The sequence below is a fragment of the Anabrus simplex genome, chromosome 5 (assembly GCF_040414725.1).
Source record: "Anabrus simplex isolate iqAnaSimp1 chromosome 5, ASM4041472v1, whole genome shotgun sequence".
NCBI lineage: Eukaryota > Metazoa > Arthropoda > Insecta > Orthoptera > Tettigoniidae > Anabrus > Anabrus simplex.
Genome location: NC_090269.1, coordinates 275,333,803 through 275,350,964, shown reverse-complemented (window position 1 = coordinate 275,350,964; position 17,162 = coordinate 275,333,803). Strand labels below are relative to the sequence as shown.

At 35.3% G+C, this 17,162-nt stretch overlaps 1 protein-coding gene across 9 annotated transcripts in view; it reads right to left on the bottom strand.

The window, feature by feature from the left end:
- PICK1 (protein interacting with PRKCA 1) overlaps nt 1-17,162 on the bottom strand; it is a 282,950-nt gene that overhangs the window by 260,197 nt on the left and 5,591 nt on the right. For 8 of the 9 annotated variants that reach the window (XM_067147392.2, XM_067147394.2, XM_067147395.2 and 5 more), the window contains exon 2: nt 4,025-4,230. The exons of the other annotated variant lie outside the window; for it this stretch is intronic. In XM_067147392.2, coding sequence (XP_067003493.2) covers nt 4,025-4,131 — 107 coding nt within the window. In that variant the 5' untranslated portion in view covers nt 4,132-4,230. The remainder of the gene's footprint in view (nt 1-4,024; nt 4,231-17,162) is intronic. 9 annotated transcript variants of the gene reach the window in all.

Genomic DNA, 17,162 nt, shown 5'->3' with positions numbered 1-17,162 from the left:
CAAAAAGAGCGAGACAGTGATCACAACTAGAAAGAAGAGACCTATGAGAGGGATAATACTTGGTGGAGAACAGCTTAGGAAGGTAGAGAATTTCAAGTATCATAGAGGAAAGTGGGAAGAAATGATAAGGAAATAATCAAGCGTGGAAGACAAGCAGGAGCGTTCCTGAAAAGTGTCAGAAGCCTGGTTTGGAGCAAGCATGTCCCTCAGAAAAGCAAAAAAGTGATATACAGGATATACCACGTACCTATTCTGACGTATGCAGCAGAAACTTGGGTAACGAGACAGAGCCGTGACTAGGATACAGGCAGGTGAAATGAAATTTGAGAAGCACAGTAAGAGTGACAAGAATGGATAAGATGAGAAATGAGAAGGTTAGAGATATAGTAAAAGAGCCACTACAGAACAGGATAGAGACATCTAGACTTAGATGGTACGGACACATGAAGAGAATGATAGAGTAAAGAAGACCGAGCAGGATGCACGAAATGGAGATAACAGGAAAACAACCAAGAGGAAGACCAAGAGACAGATGGATAAAAGGAGTGGAAGAGTGTGTACAGAGAAGAGGAGAGGACTGAGCAGGAGTGACAAGGGAGAAGTGGTGGGAAGACAAGAAGAGATGGAGAGGCTTATGTTCCAGGCAGACCTGACGAACAGCTAGAAACTAAATATGATGATGACTTCTCCGAATTTAGTCCAAGGAGAGCATTAAACTGTTTTTTCCTTCTTCTTTTTCTGCTACTTTAAACTCTCATGTTTTAATCTGATTATCAGTGCATAATTTTCACATTGTGTTCTGCATTCTTAAGATCAGCAGAAATAGCGTCTGAGCTTTCACTTGGGGTCGATAGTATTTGTTTACCTGAGCATTCAACCAACACCGACTGCTCCCCTATAAAACCAAGCGCTTGCTATGTACATTACTTCGTTATTCACTGGACACATTCGGTAATTATAGTGACAATCGCAATCCGCCTTCTCAGTGTGTTCATGGAGGGAGCAAAATAGAAGTTAAATTTTACAAGATCCACCTTTTCAATACAAGATATGTTGTTGATAAAAATTACATCATCATTTATTAAATGGTACCGGTTTCAACATCCATGGATGTCATCATCAGCCAAATAGGGTCATTATACAAAGATACACATTAAAGTTAAAACACATAAAATTGACCCTCATAATTAAAATTATCTATAACAAGTTAAAATATAAAGCATATTTATGCTAAATGTCCAGGTTTGATTATATAATTAGTACAAGATTTACAACTTGTTAGTCACTAATAAAATAAAAATCTGAAGTTGGGAAGCCTCGTAGAAATAAGTTTGAAGTCATTGACAGTTTTTTTTAATTTTTTTAAAATAAGATTTGGGTGCTTTGTATAGCATTGGCATCAACGTATGTAGAGAAATGTATGCTTATTGCGATGCGTAATGTTAAATACGTTGAAAGAATTGGATGATGTTCCTCTGTGAGTGTAAAAACAATATTAAGTCAGTAGATAAAACATATAAAAGCCATCTTCATAAGTACAATGTTATGTCGTATTTCTTTGGAGCGAGTGGATCTTGTGACTGGAACTATATGTTGAAGAAGTTAAAATATTCTCGATCCAATGCGGGCCTGTAGTATGAAAGGTAAAAACGAGTTAACTCGGATAGTGGAAATGGGACAAGAAAGTAAAGTTTTATAAAGAGACTCACCTTTTGGTTGACTGGTTGCATGTATTGCGGAGTTGAGTTTAAGAGGAACTGACAAGGGAAACGAGTAGACCGGCTGGGGAAGGAAGGGGAGAGAGAGGAGTGTTAGGTAGGAGGAGGGGGAGGGGCGATAAACGGGCCGGGATCAGCGGGTTTTGGAAGTGGGAGGGAATATCGCGTCAAAGAGTTTCGTCCTATCTGAAAAACTGAGCTATTTTTTGGAATTTTGAACAAATTAAGCACTGCAATGAGAACATCAAACAGGATTTTCGGTTTCTCAGAGATGTCATTTAAATTAAAGTTTGAATTAAAAAATTGGTCTAAGTGAATGTAGCAGCTTTCGGTAGTATCTAAAAGAGGCTTTTCATTCCATGATGGAAGAAGCAAAATCCATAAAATATCTCCATGTGACCTGCAATGATGAAGTTGTTTTTGATGAGAAACAGATCATTCCCAATATCCAAAGAATTATATAGCTCTGCTCTACTGAAATCTCATCAGAAATTGTTGGCCAAGTTTAGTTTACCTTCTCCAATGTGCACCTCCTTCCAAAGTCAAAACTAATTTTTTAGACAATTTAGATAAAATATTTAAGAGGAAAGGTTAAGGTAATCATTGGTCTGCCTCATTATTGCCCCAACAGTACCCTGTATGATCCAAAGAAATTCTGAGGTCTTGGAGACTAATGAAAGCCTTATAACATTTTAGTCACAAGATGTAATTCTTCATCAAGCATGAAATTTTGAAACTGTAAAACATAACACACTTGAAATATTAGGTGTTTCTACAAAAAAGAAAAAAAAAAAAAAAAAAAAAAAAAAACGCTCATGATTTGACAGGTCATCAATGAAGAAACACCTAGAGAAAGAAAGAATTTGAGGCCTGGGCATTCTACAAACAAAGAGGTAAAGTAGTTAAGATATTTACTGACTGTCCTGAACTCAATAGCTGGGCAACAAGAACAGCTTTTCATCATTGGAATGGTCAAACATCCAAAAGATGTCTTACAACATTGTTCTTGTCTGAGCAGCTCCAGCTAGAAATAATACAAACTGATGCCACCACAAAGGCTGTAACGAGATAGAAACTCTTCCTCATGCATTAAGATTGTGTGAAAGGTGAACTGCAAAGAAACATACATCAAAGAGTGCAGGGGCCTCCTTCCTGCATTCAAAGAAATGGCAAACATTTGAGGATGTGTACTGCTTTTCAGAAACTGGTTCAAACTGAAAATTTGATATTATAACAATCAGTCAGTATCAATCTACTGCCTACTTCTTGGATCTCATGGTCCAGTTTGATATGGGCACAGACCAGGCAAAGACGGTTGACCAGGAGAAAAGGGAGATATATGAGCTCTACCTGCCATATCTTAACCAATACAACATCCCATTAAAAAATGAAAAGTTCAATCCTTACTCTTAGGAGTCAGAGGTGGCATAACTTGATCTACAAGATACTAATAGAACTAGGTCTCCCTGCCAACGTCCTCAGCAGCATGATCTTAGATATGATAAAAGATTCCTATTTCTAGTTTTCACTCAGTTTATCGGCTATGCCTGGATTCAGACTATTTTATTTGAAACAGCAACCATGTTGCATTGTATCAACATTATGTAACACATAATTTAGTATTCCAGATCCTTGTGATGACATGCAATTCCAAACAGATGAAAACAAAATTTATTTCTCTTTGGCATAGATGGGATTGATGAAGATAGAGTCCTAAGAAAATAATCAACTATGTGAAGAGACAGTTTGTCCTTTCGTATTTTCCATGTTTGTTTTAGTCTCGTCATTCTTTTGCTCCCTCTTTCTACACTGATCTATTACGGTAATTATTCCCTGGGTATTTTCCTAGCTTTGCATATTTGAAGTACATTCTATGGTATAAAGACTAGATCATTTCCAACAAAATTTCATAAACCAAAGTTTCCAAATAACAAAGAGCATTAGAATCAAACTTCAGTGTTCCTCAAAAAACTTAATTACATGTTCAGATTTTTAACATTTTCACCAAATCTTTACATAAACATCCATGAATGCAGCCGTGTACTGCATTATAAGGTATATATTATTTTTAAAATCAATTACTACTAAGAAATATGAACACCCAAATACAGATCATAAATGGAATTTTGTAACAAGGTTATTTATTAACTATGCTACCCTACATATTTTATACTACGGGTGCTTTTAACATATGACCAAATTCTAAAATATAATTTTAGAACTATCTGAAATCTCAGATGTAACAAATGATGATAAATGATATTAAGAAATAACTGTTGAACTTAAAATAAAATAAAAACACATACATGCGATCCTCCATGGTGTTTAGCAGTTCCTGGCTGATGGCAAAATATTCATAGTCATCCACTGGACTTTGCTGTAAAGCCATGTATCTAAGGGCTTTAGAAGACATTGGGAAGGTAAAGTTTCGATCAAATTAAAATGGTGCATCCAAAATATACAACCAAATATTTATGAATGCAATTCTTCCAGAGCCTTAGAAAGATGAACACTGAAATGAGCACATACAAGAAAATAAAATAAATTTCGTAAGCAAACAAAGAAAGAACAAAAAATAAATCATATGGTACAAAGAGCAAAACTGAGGAGAAAGCAAGAATGAATGAATGAATAAATAAATAAATAAATAAATTAATTAATTAAATAAATAATCAATTAACTGAATACAAAAATGAAATTAACAGCTGATCACATCACATAGGAAATCAATTTCATTTCCACATTTCCTCATAGAGCTGTCTGTCCGGCTCCAACTGTGTCTGGCATTTTGATTCAAACATATCTGACTCATCCTGTTGTCTTTCATGTCCAAATCCCCTTGTTTAATTCTCATGCTTTTCCAACACCAGCAATGTTAGATTTGCAAGACCTAGGGAGTTTGTCATTTCTTTGCTTAGCATAGCCCTTGCTATTCTGTACCCAATATCCTCATTCTCTAAGGGATCAGAACTAGGGAAAGGACAAATGGTTGGTTACTTTCCAGTATCATGTTCCTGTGAATCCGTTACACTGTAATATTAGGTTGGAGTATTAGGCTATAAAAGTAACATAATACAAGATGCAAGTCAGCTTTTGCGAGGAAACATCATATACAGTACCTGCTGCTTCTTGCAGCCCCTAGAGTACGTAAATAGCTGTGCTCTATCACCAACTCAATCCAGCTGTCCCTTTCACCAGCTCATCACTCGCATCCTTAACTGAAATGAACCACTCGGCTATCAGTGACATTGGCAATCCTTAACTATTCCAAGAAATTTTAGCAATGACCCATTTACTTTCCCAAAACTAACATTTTGAAATATTCACTTGCAAATGTGTAGTGGCAGCTAGGTAACTCTCTACATTTCTACATGTCCAAGGATCTGTAGAACAGACACTGGAACCTACCCTTTTAAAATAGAGTAATGAATGAGTGTTGCACACTGTTCATATGCTGCCAGAATGAGAGATGAGGAAATAGTCCTATCAGGCAAAACTTAACCAAGATTTAGTCCAATACAATGTTTTGCTGGTTTTTTGTTTTATTTTCTTAAACTGCACCAGCACAGAATTGTCTTATCGCAACAATGGGATACAAAGAAAGCGACCACAGGCTCAATTAACGAACAGGCTGGTGTGGAAATGGGAAACCACAGAAAACCATCTAGAGCCAAGAAACCTTTTCTTGTCTCTTATGAATACTGCATGTTCTCAATGAATTGGTCACCTTCACAGTTTGTAACACTATCTGTTATATATTACTTATTGGTGTAAAACCATAATATGGTAGTCCTAACAGATGGCAATAATATCACTCTTGTGATCTCCACCGTTCTTTTTAATTATATCTTTGAGCCTCTTGTATGTATGAACTTCTCTATTCCGAGACTGTTGATAGTTTTGTCATCGACATTTTGAAATCCCAACTGGAGATTTTTGAACTGAAAATAAGCACGCAGTTCCCTACCTTTACTATGACGAATGCCCTAAATACTTCTGAATTTGAGCAGTATGTAATGCATCGTTCCAGATGGAAAGTCCATAAGTTATATTTTAATTTCCCTTTCTTTGCGTTTGCTTTAGTTCTTTTAACATCTCATAATGGAGAGATGTTTTTCCCTTCTCATCTATGCGGGTCTCTTGACCAACATGATTACCTAACGTATGTTTCCTCTTGTATTTCATAATGTGATTTGTTTATGTAACATTTCTATTTATCCTTTTCTTTGAGTAGCCAGCTGATTCCAAGCCGCAGTATTATTGTGATCATTAATCTTTTTCTCTGACTTTTTTTTTTTTTGCTTCATATACAAATAGCATGAGATACTTTGGTGTGGCAGTGTCTGACTATGAGGCTGTTCCCTGTGTTAAGTGTTATGGCATTTCTGGAGACCTTTTTATTCTGTACATAGGGATGGTTCGGTATTGCACTTTCCGCTTTATCTCCATCACCAAATTTCACCGACCTTACGTACTGTGAACCCTGATTGCATTCACTTACATGTCACAGAAATATATGTACTGTATATGAAATGAAAGGGAAGTGATGTGATTGAATCATTGACATTGAATTTTATAACGAGCTGTTTAGAATGGTGTTCCACTGATATGCGGTTAACTGTATACCGAATCCTATAGCGTCCTGGTCTCCTTTTGTTTATTCCTTACCCTGCCCGTGCTCCATGTCTTGACTGATCGAGTTTTGGAAGATTGTGTGATTATCTCGCTTTAGTTGGTATTTTTCTTTCCTAGTTTATTAACACTTGCTCTTGCGTACTTGTACATTAACATCATTATTCAAGTTGTGAGAGGATTTTTTGAAATCATGACATCAAGCACCCCCAGCATTCATTGTCCTTTTCCTATTTTATCACCTTGTGGCACTTTGTTGGTCCCACCCCACCTTCGCTTTACACCACAGGATTGTCATGACAACATGACAACCAGGCGAGTAAACAATGTGCTTCAAAAAAACATGGAGGAGGATCGTTTGGTGCATTGTTTATAGTTTTAACAGCATGATTATCAGAGTGATTTTAGGAAGGAGAGACTGCTTAAACTTATATTCCCTCTGATAAATGAAAAACAACAGTGAATGAAAGATTATGTAAGTTTGCATCATTATCTTATGTACCTTTTCTGTTTGTTACTTTTTGGTTGTGTATGTGTACTACTTTGTGCATGTATACTACTTTGTTGTGTACGTGAGGATCTTCAAAAGGCAGAAGTATTCAGTCAGCAGTATGTAAAGATTGTTGGTTACAAGGATAATGTCCAGATAGAGGAGGTGACTAATGCTAAAGAAATATGTATTAAAATTTACCTATGATAACAATGACATTTACAATAAGATACAAAAGTCAAAAACTAGAAAATCAGCTGGAATTGATAAGATTTCTGGGGATATACTAAAGGCAATGGGTTGGGATATAGTACCATATCTGAAGTACTTATTTGATTATTGTTTGCATGTAGGAGCTATACCAAATGAATGGAGAATTGCTATAGTAGCCCCTGTGTACAAAGGAAAGGGTGTCAGACATAATTACAGGCCAGTCAGTTTGACATGCATTACATGTAAGCTTTGGGAATGCATTCTTTCTATATTAGACATGTTTGCAAAATTAATAACTGGTTCAACAGAAGGCAGTTCAGGATTAGGAAAGGTTATTCCACAGAAGCTCAACTTAAAGGATTCCAGCGAGATATAGCAGATATCTTGGATTCATGAGGTCAAATGGACTTTATCGCAATTGATCTGTCTAAGGCATTTGATAGGGTGGATCATGGGAGACTACTGGCAAAAATGAGTGCAATTGGACTAGACAAAAGAGTGACTGAATGGGTTGCTATATTTCTAGAAAAAATATCTCAGAGAAATCGAGTAGGCGAAGCTTTATCTGACCTGTAATAATTAAGAGGGGAATTCCTCAAGGCAGTATTATTGGACCTTTATGTTTTCTTATATATACAAATGATATGAGTAAAGAAGTGGAATCAGAGATAAGGATTTTTGCAGATGTTGTTATTCTGTATAGAGAAATGAATTACAAGATTGCGAGCAACTGCGAAATGACCTCGATAATGTTGTGCGATGGATAGCAGGCAATGGTATGGTGATAAACAGGATTAAAAATCAGGTTGTGAGTTTCACAAATAGGAAAAGTCCTCTCAGTTTTAATTACTGCATTGATGGGGTGAAAGTTCTTTATGGGGATCACTGTAAGTACCTACTAGATTTTCATTGGGGTAATCACATAAATATGCCTTTGCTGGCAAGATGTAGTGTTTACAGTGTGCTATGTCTTCTGGTATGGGCTAGAATAAAATTGTTACTTTCACTGACCTGTCTCAGTCTCTTCCTTGGCTTTGACAATATGAAAGTGGCTGAGGTATGAGTGATGCTAGTAATGCCATTCCTTATGCAGCCAGTCCCAGCTATGAATGGTGTGAAAATGTCGCTCATAGCGTCGGTTGGTGCAGGCATTTCAGTGGGCTTGGCAGACTGATGTGCAATAGCAACTTCTGGCTCTGTGAGGAAAGCAACGGGAAACTACCTCACTCCTCATTTCCCTAGTACGCCTCTTCAGTGATACCTAGGCCATTTATGACAGCTAATGGTGAACCTGTTGAGGATCCAACCAGCCTTCGGGCTGAATACCCAACAACAATCACATAAATGGGATTGTAAATAAAGGGTAAAGATCTCTGCACATGGTTATGAGAGTGTTTAGGGGTTGTGGTAAGGATGTAAAGAAGAGGGCATACAAGTCTCTGGTAAGACCCCAAATAGAGTATGGTTCCAGTGTATAGGACCCTCACCAAGATTACTTGATTCAAGAACTGGAAGAAATCCAAATAAAAGCAGCTCGATTTGTTCAGGGTGATTTACGACAAAAGAGTAGCTTACAAAAATGTTGCAAAGTTTGGGCTGGGACGACTTGGGAGAAAGAAGACGGGCTGCTCGACTAAATGGTATGTTGCATGATATTATCCTCATTTTTCCGTATTGAAATTCAGTTAAAGTAGAACAATAAAAGTTTGATTTCCACCTATTCAATACTTTACAAGCAATTATAAAATTAGGATCTCATCCTTTTTTTCTATTGCTAAATTATTAAAAACATAGGACATGTTTCGTTCAATTACTGAACATCTTCAGCTACATACATTTTTAACAAGGTCAAAATCGGTAATAATATTCTAATAACCTGCAACTATTGTTTACTGCTAACAGATTTAATCATAATAACTATAAAAATACTTTTGAATATAAAACATTATATATTATGTCATCATTGTTAAAACAATATTACTATTTGTAGTGTTTGATATTCTAAAAATCTTGTTCTAAATTTGAATACATTGTCATAAGTTAGTCAGATATAAATAACTTTACAATCTGTTTGATTTGTTGATTATCTTAAAACTATCAGTTGGATACACATTAAAATCTTTTTGTTAACTGGCGCGAGCATTACTACATCTTGCACTTTATGAACACAAAATCTTGGTGCTCTCTCAAAACAGTTGAGTTTGGTTGTGACTAATAATCTTTTCATCGATAAATTAACAAAGTGAAGCACACTGTTGATTATTGTTTATTAATTTGTCGTATTTCAAATCTTTAACGTCCAATTGTTCAAATTCACGACTTGCTTTTAAACTTTACTGGTGTGGAGCAATTCTTCGAAACTTTATCATGAACTCTGTCAAATGGTGACAGTCCAGTTATGACGATAAGTAATTAGTAACTTACTCGAATTTTACAAAAGTAAGTTTGTTGACATCTCTGTAACAGGAAAATAATTTTGTTAAATAATGTTAGATAGTGGAGCCTCCGTGGCTCAGACGGCAGCGCGTCGGCCTCTCACCGCTGGATACTGTGGTTCAAATCCCGGTCACTCCATGTGAGATTTGTGCTGGACAAAGCGGAGGTGGGACAGGTTTTTCTCCGCATACTCCGGTTTTCCCTGTCATCTTTCATTCCAGCAACACTCTCCATTCTCATTTCATTGCATCTATCATTCATTAATAAATCACTTTGGGAGTGGCGACCCCATCGTACTAATAGCCTATATATGCTTCATTCATTACATCCCTGACCCGGTCAATGACTGGAAAACAGGTTGCAGGTTTTCAATGTTAGATGGTATTAAGAGTTGAAGAAACTAATGTTGAAGGATCAGCACTTACCCTTTCTACTTCTGCCTGTATTTACATTTGTGCACTCAACTGTTTGACGACTACTTGTGCTCCTCGTGTTGTATGTGTGTCTCCGTATCTGCGGGGTATTGGGAGGGGAGGTAACAGATGGCAGCGTTCTAGCGAATGACGTGATTCTTGGAGGGGAATGTTCAGAATTTGTGTGGAGGGGTGTTTGTATATTCGTAGATTGACTGTTATTGTTATTCAGGATAAAATTGTTTGTCAGTTTTGTATTATTGAGTTTGAATGTTTGTATTAACTTCGGAATTTGTTCTATTAATGGGTTTTTTATTTCTATTTCGTCATTCGGGTTTTTATCTTTATTGAAGTATTTGTCTAGGTAAATATGTATGTTCTCCAGCTCATTCATTAATTTTCCTTTATCGACCTTTCTGATTATTTTTAAATCCTTTTCTATTGTGGTAAAATGGTGTCCTTTTTCTTGCATGTGATTACTCATCGCGGAAAATTTGTTATGTTTAGCTGCGTTTACATGTTCCAAATATCTAGTTACAAAACTTCTACCAATTTGGCCAACATAAGAGAAACCACATTCTGAGCAAATTAGTTTATAGATTCCTGAACTTTGGTATTTGCTGTTGCGTGAATTTACACTATTGTGGTTGAAAAATATATTTCTATTTGTATTTTGTGTTCTAAATGCAATATTGATTTGCCGTTTTTTGATCGGATTCGTGATTTGGTATACTGCTGGGTTGGTGAATGTAAATGTTGCGAAATTTGGTTTTTCATTTTTGATCGGAATAAGGTTAGTAGCTAGTTTCGATTTCACTCTGTTAATGATTTTGTTGACGACATCTATTTTATAACCGTTGACTGAAGCTAAGTCTTTTATAAATTGAATTTCTTTCTTTAGACTATTATCAGAAAGTGGCATTTTGAAGGCTCTGTATACCAGACTAAAAAAAAGCGGCTTGTTTCTGTGATTTTGGGTGTAGGGAATCTTTTTTAATAGTTACTGGGACATAAGAGGGCTTTCTATAAATCTGAAAGTTAAATTTGTTTTCTCTTCGTGTTACTGTAATATCTGAAAAGTTTAACGAATGATTATTTTCTTCCTCCTTAGTGAATATTATTCTTTGGTCAAGATTATTTAAAAAGTTTAATATATTATCACTGTCATTAAGTTTTCTATCTATTATAACAAAGGTATCGTCTACGTATCTCAACCACAAACATAGTCTTTTTATGTTTGATTTTATTTTGTTGCGCTCTAGATGATCCATATAAATATTTGCTAAAATTCCTGAGGTGGGGTCACCCATCCCCAAACACATTTGTTTGTAAATTTTATCATTGAATGTGAAATAACTGTTGTTTAAAACAAAATTTAATAGATTTATAAACTCTTCTATTTCGTACATGCTTAATTTGCCCTATTTAATTAGATTAGATGATTTCAACGGTTTCTTTAATAGGTATGCTTGGATACATATTGGTTATATCATAGGAACATATTCTGTGATGCGGTTGCAAGCTAAAACTATTTAATTTTTCGCAAAATTCAAGTGAATTGTTTATCATTGAATCGCTGCTAAATTTTTGAAGAAACATTACAAATTTATTATGATTAAATCTGTTAGCAGTAAACAATAGTTGCAGGTTATTAGAATAGTATTACCGATTTTGACCTTGTTAAAAATGGATGCAGCTGAAGATGTTCAATAACTGAACGAAACATGTCCTATGTTTTTAATAATTTAGCAATTAAAAAAAAGGATGAGATCCTAATTTTATAATTGCTTGTAAAGTATTGAATAGGTAGAAAACAAACTTTTATTGTTCTACTTTAAATGGTATGTCTCACTTAGTTTACAAAAGGAGTATATTTATTACACCACCTGTTCAATATAATTAGTACAATTGCTTGTAAAGTATTGAATAGGTAGAAAACAAACTTTTATTGTTCTACTTTAAATGGTATGTCTCACTTAGTTTACAAAAGGAGTATATTTATTACCCCACCTGTTCAATATAATTAGTACCATGTTATGTGGTTAATTAAACATAGAAAATCTAAATATTATGGGGACATGTTTCGCCCTTCCTTTATCGGGCATCATCAGCCATATCAATTTAATCTTAAAACAAACATTGTTTAGAGGACAATGACATTTATAATTTGTAAAAATTGAACTGTGATTTCTTATGATATTAATGTTACGGAATAGTAATTATAAAATATGTTGTTAGGACATGACATATGCCATACATGTTAAAATCATTGTAAACAAACTTAAAATTTTGTCCAAAAGAAAATTTGTGTATATAAAATTCTAAAAACGGCACATGTCTGGTACTGAAGGGGATCCTCTTCGTAAGTAAATTCAGCATATACTTGCTGGGGCAGTTGTCAACATAAGATTTCAATAGACTAGAATGGTTGAAAACTTGAGGTGAATTTTGTTTATATTTTGTGTTCCGGTGCTAAAAATTGGCCAAGAGAAAAGGCGAATGTTATAAAACTATCTTCATTAAGTTGATTGATCTAAAATATTATCTTGATATAACCAATGCGTGAGGAAAGCAACGAGAAGTGTTCCACATCTTCTAGAAGGACTACATCTTCACGTGATATTCAAACATTACCTGTCAAATACTCAGAAATACTAGTTTCAATAGCAGCTTCAAACAGCACATCAACGTTTGTTTGCATTGGTTATATCAAGATAATATTTTAGATCAATCAACTTAATGAAGATAATTTTATAACATTTGCCTTTTCTCTTGGCCAATTTTTAGCGCCAGAACGCAAAATATAAACAAAATTGACCTCAAGTTTTCAACCATTCTAGTCTATTGAAATCTTATGTTGACAACTGCCCCAGCAAGTATAGGCTGAATTTACTTACGAAGAGGAAACACTTCAGAACCAGACACGTGCCGTTTTTAGAATTCTATATGACACAAATTTTCTTTTGGACAAGATTTTAAATTTTTTTACAATGATTTTAACATGTATTGTATATGTCATGTCCCAACATCATATTTTATAACTACTATTCCGTAACATTAATATCATAAGAAATCACAGTTCAATTTTTATAAATTATAAATGTCATTGTCCTCTAAACAATGTTTGTTTAAAGATTAAATTAATATGGCTGATGATGCCCAATAAAGGAAGGGCAAAATATGTCCCCATAATATTTAGATTTTCTATGTTTAATTAACCACATAACGTGGTACTGATTGTATTGAATAGGTGGGATAATAAATATACTCCTTTGTAAACTAAGTGAGACCGCTGTTTTCAATGCGGAACAAAAATGAGAGTGATGGTTTGTAATAAATGGTGTGTTCTGAGCTGTAAGTGTAGAGATAGCGTGGAATGACATTAGGAGACGAATAAGTATGAGTGGTATCTTTAAAAGTAGGAAAGATCACAAACAAGAAAGTTGGAATCCAAGAGGACAAATTAGGACAAATATTCGTTTATAGGAAGGGGAGTTAGGGATTTGAATAACTTACCAAGGGAGATATTCAATAAATTTCCAATTTCGTTGAAATCATTCAAGAAAAGGCTAGGAAAACAGACAGGGAATCTGCCACCTGGGCACAACTGTCCTAAATGCAGATCAGTAGTGATTGATGATTTTATCCATACTCGAGTCCCTGTGTGTGCATTTGTGGGCTACATGCCATATTTCTTTTCTCTCAAACATATATCCGTACCTGAGAGGCAAAAAGGCATAATCCATTTTTCGTGATTCTGAGTTACGGCTATTTTTGTGTTCGGTACAATCGACCGCATCTATGGAATAAAAGCGGTTTTCCTGTAGCCAATCCCTGTGAATTTAGAGTGTGGCATAAAGGCGGTAGTCCAGAGTGCTTTTAGGACGGAAAGTGCACATATAGGATATCCGCTTTTTGCAGAAAACTTTTTAGTGCTGCAAGGTCGCATGTGGGACATCTGCCTTTTTTCTTCTAAGTAATTTCTCCGTGGGAAGAAAGAGTCAACAGACATTCTCCTTATGCCTACATTATTGGAGTACAATAAAGTGTGCTTATTATTGTGAACGTTATTATAGTTTCCTGTGTTACGGGAATATAAAAGACCTGCATTATCACGTGCAAATTAGCGTGAAAACAACAACAGTGAAATATTGTAAGCCACAAGAAGTTAAAAGTTTCATGAGACTTCGGTGTTTAAACATACGCAAAATGAATAGTTTTTCAAGAGGAAAGATGATATTGCAATGAGGTCTGAAGCAAGCACGTGAAGTGAGAGGTAAATATATTTCTGTTTCTTACTGAAAAGTTCTGTATTAGCCTACATTTTGTTACTGACTATGCTTTGTGGAGCTATGCCCTAATCACCAACTTCAATGTACAGAATGAAGTAATACTAACTTCAACTTATTAAAATTAGATCCCATGAATGTATGCTGTATTCTTAGTAATATCTTAATCATCATTATTATTACTGTTTTAGTGCTATTTATCAATATTAAACTTAACTCCTAAACTTGCACTACAAATATTGCATATTGCTAACGTAAAAAATATTCTCAGGTGAAGAGACAGTGGATGGCAAGAGTTCAGATGAGAAACCTGTGGATGGAGAACATATGAAAGACTTTCAGGATGACATTGCATCAGACTTCCCTGATTTGGATCCAAATTACGAACCTGAAGGCAGTAAAAGAGGGTGTAGTATATCGTGGGAGGAAAAGGATTCGAGACCCCTCAAGTTGGAAAAGAAATAGTGCTAAAAAAAGCAGGTTGATTGGGGCACCTTATTAATCAGTGAAGGGTGGGAAGGAAGTCCCAGCACGCACACTTAAGCCTTCATGAAGGCCTAAGTATATAATGAAATGTGCCGAGAAATTAACTGAAGAAGAATGGAAAAATATATTTCACACCTTTTGGAAGGAGTCTAGTTCTTGCAACCAGAAACGTCAGATGATAGGAACCTCGGTGACGGAAGATCCAAAAAGTAGACACAGAACATAATATAGCACACACACACATAAAACATTATAATAATTATCATATTAAGACAATTTTCTCAACTTTTTTTTTACACATTAATTTTGTCACTGAAGAAATGGGTAGTTCTACAGAGAGAAGAAAGATGACAAAACTATACACTGGAAAGGCCACACACACATGGAAGTGGACAGCATTCAACCATTGAAAGGAAAAAGTCGAACCTCACCAATTTGGAGATTGCTGTACCACATGATGGGGCTCAGTTCATTAGAACATGCCAGGTAAAGAAGCCGCTAGTAGTCCATGAAATGCAATGTAGCGATTTCAAAAATTTCACATCTTTAACTGAAACATCTGGATCCCCAATTTCACAAATTGCAAGAAATCTACTACTGGTGAAATGTTCCTAACCTCAAAAATTGTATGGCTTAAAGTTTCAGCTGACAAACCTGGAATTATTGCCTACAAGACATCCTTCAACGACACCTGTTTTCAAGAAATTGATATCAAAAGACATCGTAGAAATGCTCTCCTGTTATGAAAGGAAATTCAGACCTAAGAAGCGAACCCAAACCCATTAGTTCAGCAAAACACACGGACCTGCAAATGTTAATTCAGTGGATTCCATGGCAGTACAGTGCATTTTACAGCGACCTCCCGCATGGAGAAGAAGACAATGAATATCCTACCGATGAGAGATACTTCTACAGATATAAACTGAAGTTTTCTGGAAAACATTTCATTCGGGAAAAAGTAATTTACAATAATTATCTTACACAGAACTTCAGTGACAAAATTAATGTGTAAAAAAAAAAAGTTGAGAAAATTGTCTTAATATGATAATTATTATAATGTTTTGTGTGTGTGTGCTATATTATGTTTTTCTTATTCGTTTAGGTACAGAACAGGTATAAATTGACATTAAACACAGTTATTAATGTATTAACTTCCTTTTACAGCATCCAGTAGTTTAACAAAGAATTAAGAAAAAAAGGCATATGTCCATTTTCACAGTTTTCCCAAGAAAAGTTAGACTGAAATATATGAATATGAATCTATTCCACATCTACATAAATATATGATATGCAGAATAAATATACAGTATATAACACAATTACGATTATACTGCATTTGTATAACGAGCAATTGGCATAAATGTACAGCCAGTTACTGTTTTTAGCTAGCTTATACTGTAAAATTAACTAAATGGATATAAGCCCTTTTGCTTATCAGGTACGGATATATTAATTATGAATTACTGGGCAATCTTTTCTTAATTTAATTTGTATCCATTATTTTCCTTTTCTTTAATAAATTTATGCTGCCCCACCTTATCATTACTTGTTTATGAAGTAGAATAGTTTGTAGATGCATAGTATAGATCCTAAGAGCCTGAATCCAAACAGTATTTCAGTCTGTTCTGAACCAACTATCGCAGCCGCATTACTTCTACGATTAGGTAGTGGGTATGTGGGTTTGATCTTCAGGGCTGCCAACAGTGGGGTTCGGACCCACTATATCCTGAATGCAAGCTAACAGCTATGTGACCCAAATGTCATAGCCAACTTGCTCAGTAAATCCAGCATAAAAGGCTAAAAAATCTTCCATCCTCAACCACAGGAAAAAAATAGAAGCTGGAAATCTGCGATAAACAACTGTGGAAATGGCTCGTCCAGCTTCTTCTTCTGGGTATCATTCATTTTCTACTGTACTAGTAAAAACAATGATAGCAACTGTTGCTTCACTGCCCCACAGGTTGCAGTTGTTGATGAAGATTCGGGAGAGATTGGTACACAAGATGGCACTTACAAGGGCTTTTCAGGGCCTGATATTAAAGTACCATGAACACTCTCAGAACTACATGCATCGGTACAACTTTGAAATTTTACAAACTATCTTCTATTACTATTATTATTATTGGATGCATTCTTTTGACCCGTTTCTTCAAATTAATAACCATTTCCTGTAACCGAGTTTTTGTCCTCATAAATCATATCAGACAAATTTTAAGTCACATGGTCTGCGACAGAGGAAAAGATCATAGAGGACTCATTTGCTGTCTTTTGTTCATCGTCCACAACAAAATGTGAAACACTAATATAACATGAAGAGACCATGCAGAACTGTTTCAAGGAACCATGCTATTGTACGTATTACTACCAGTAAACCTAGTACGAAGCACTTAGTGATAGAACAACTAAAGCATTGTGCCCAAGCAAGTGCCTGTGCGGTTTGGGCCACATAGCTATTAGCTTTCATTCTAGAGATTGTGAGTTCAAA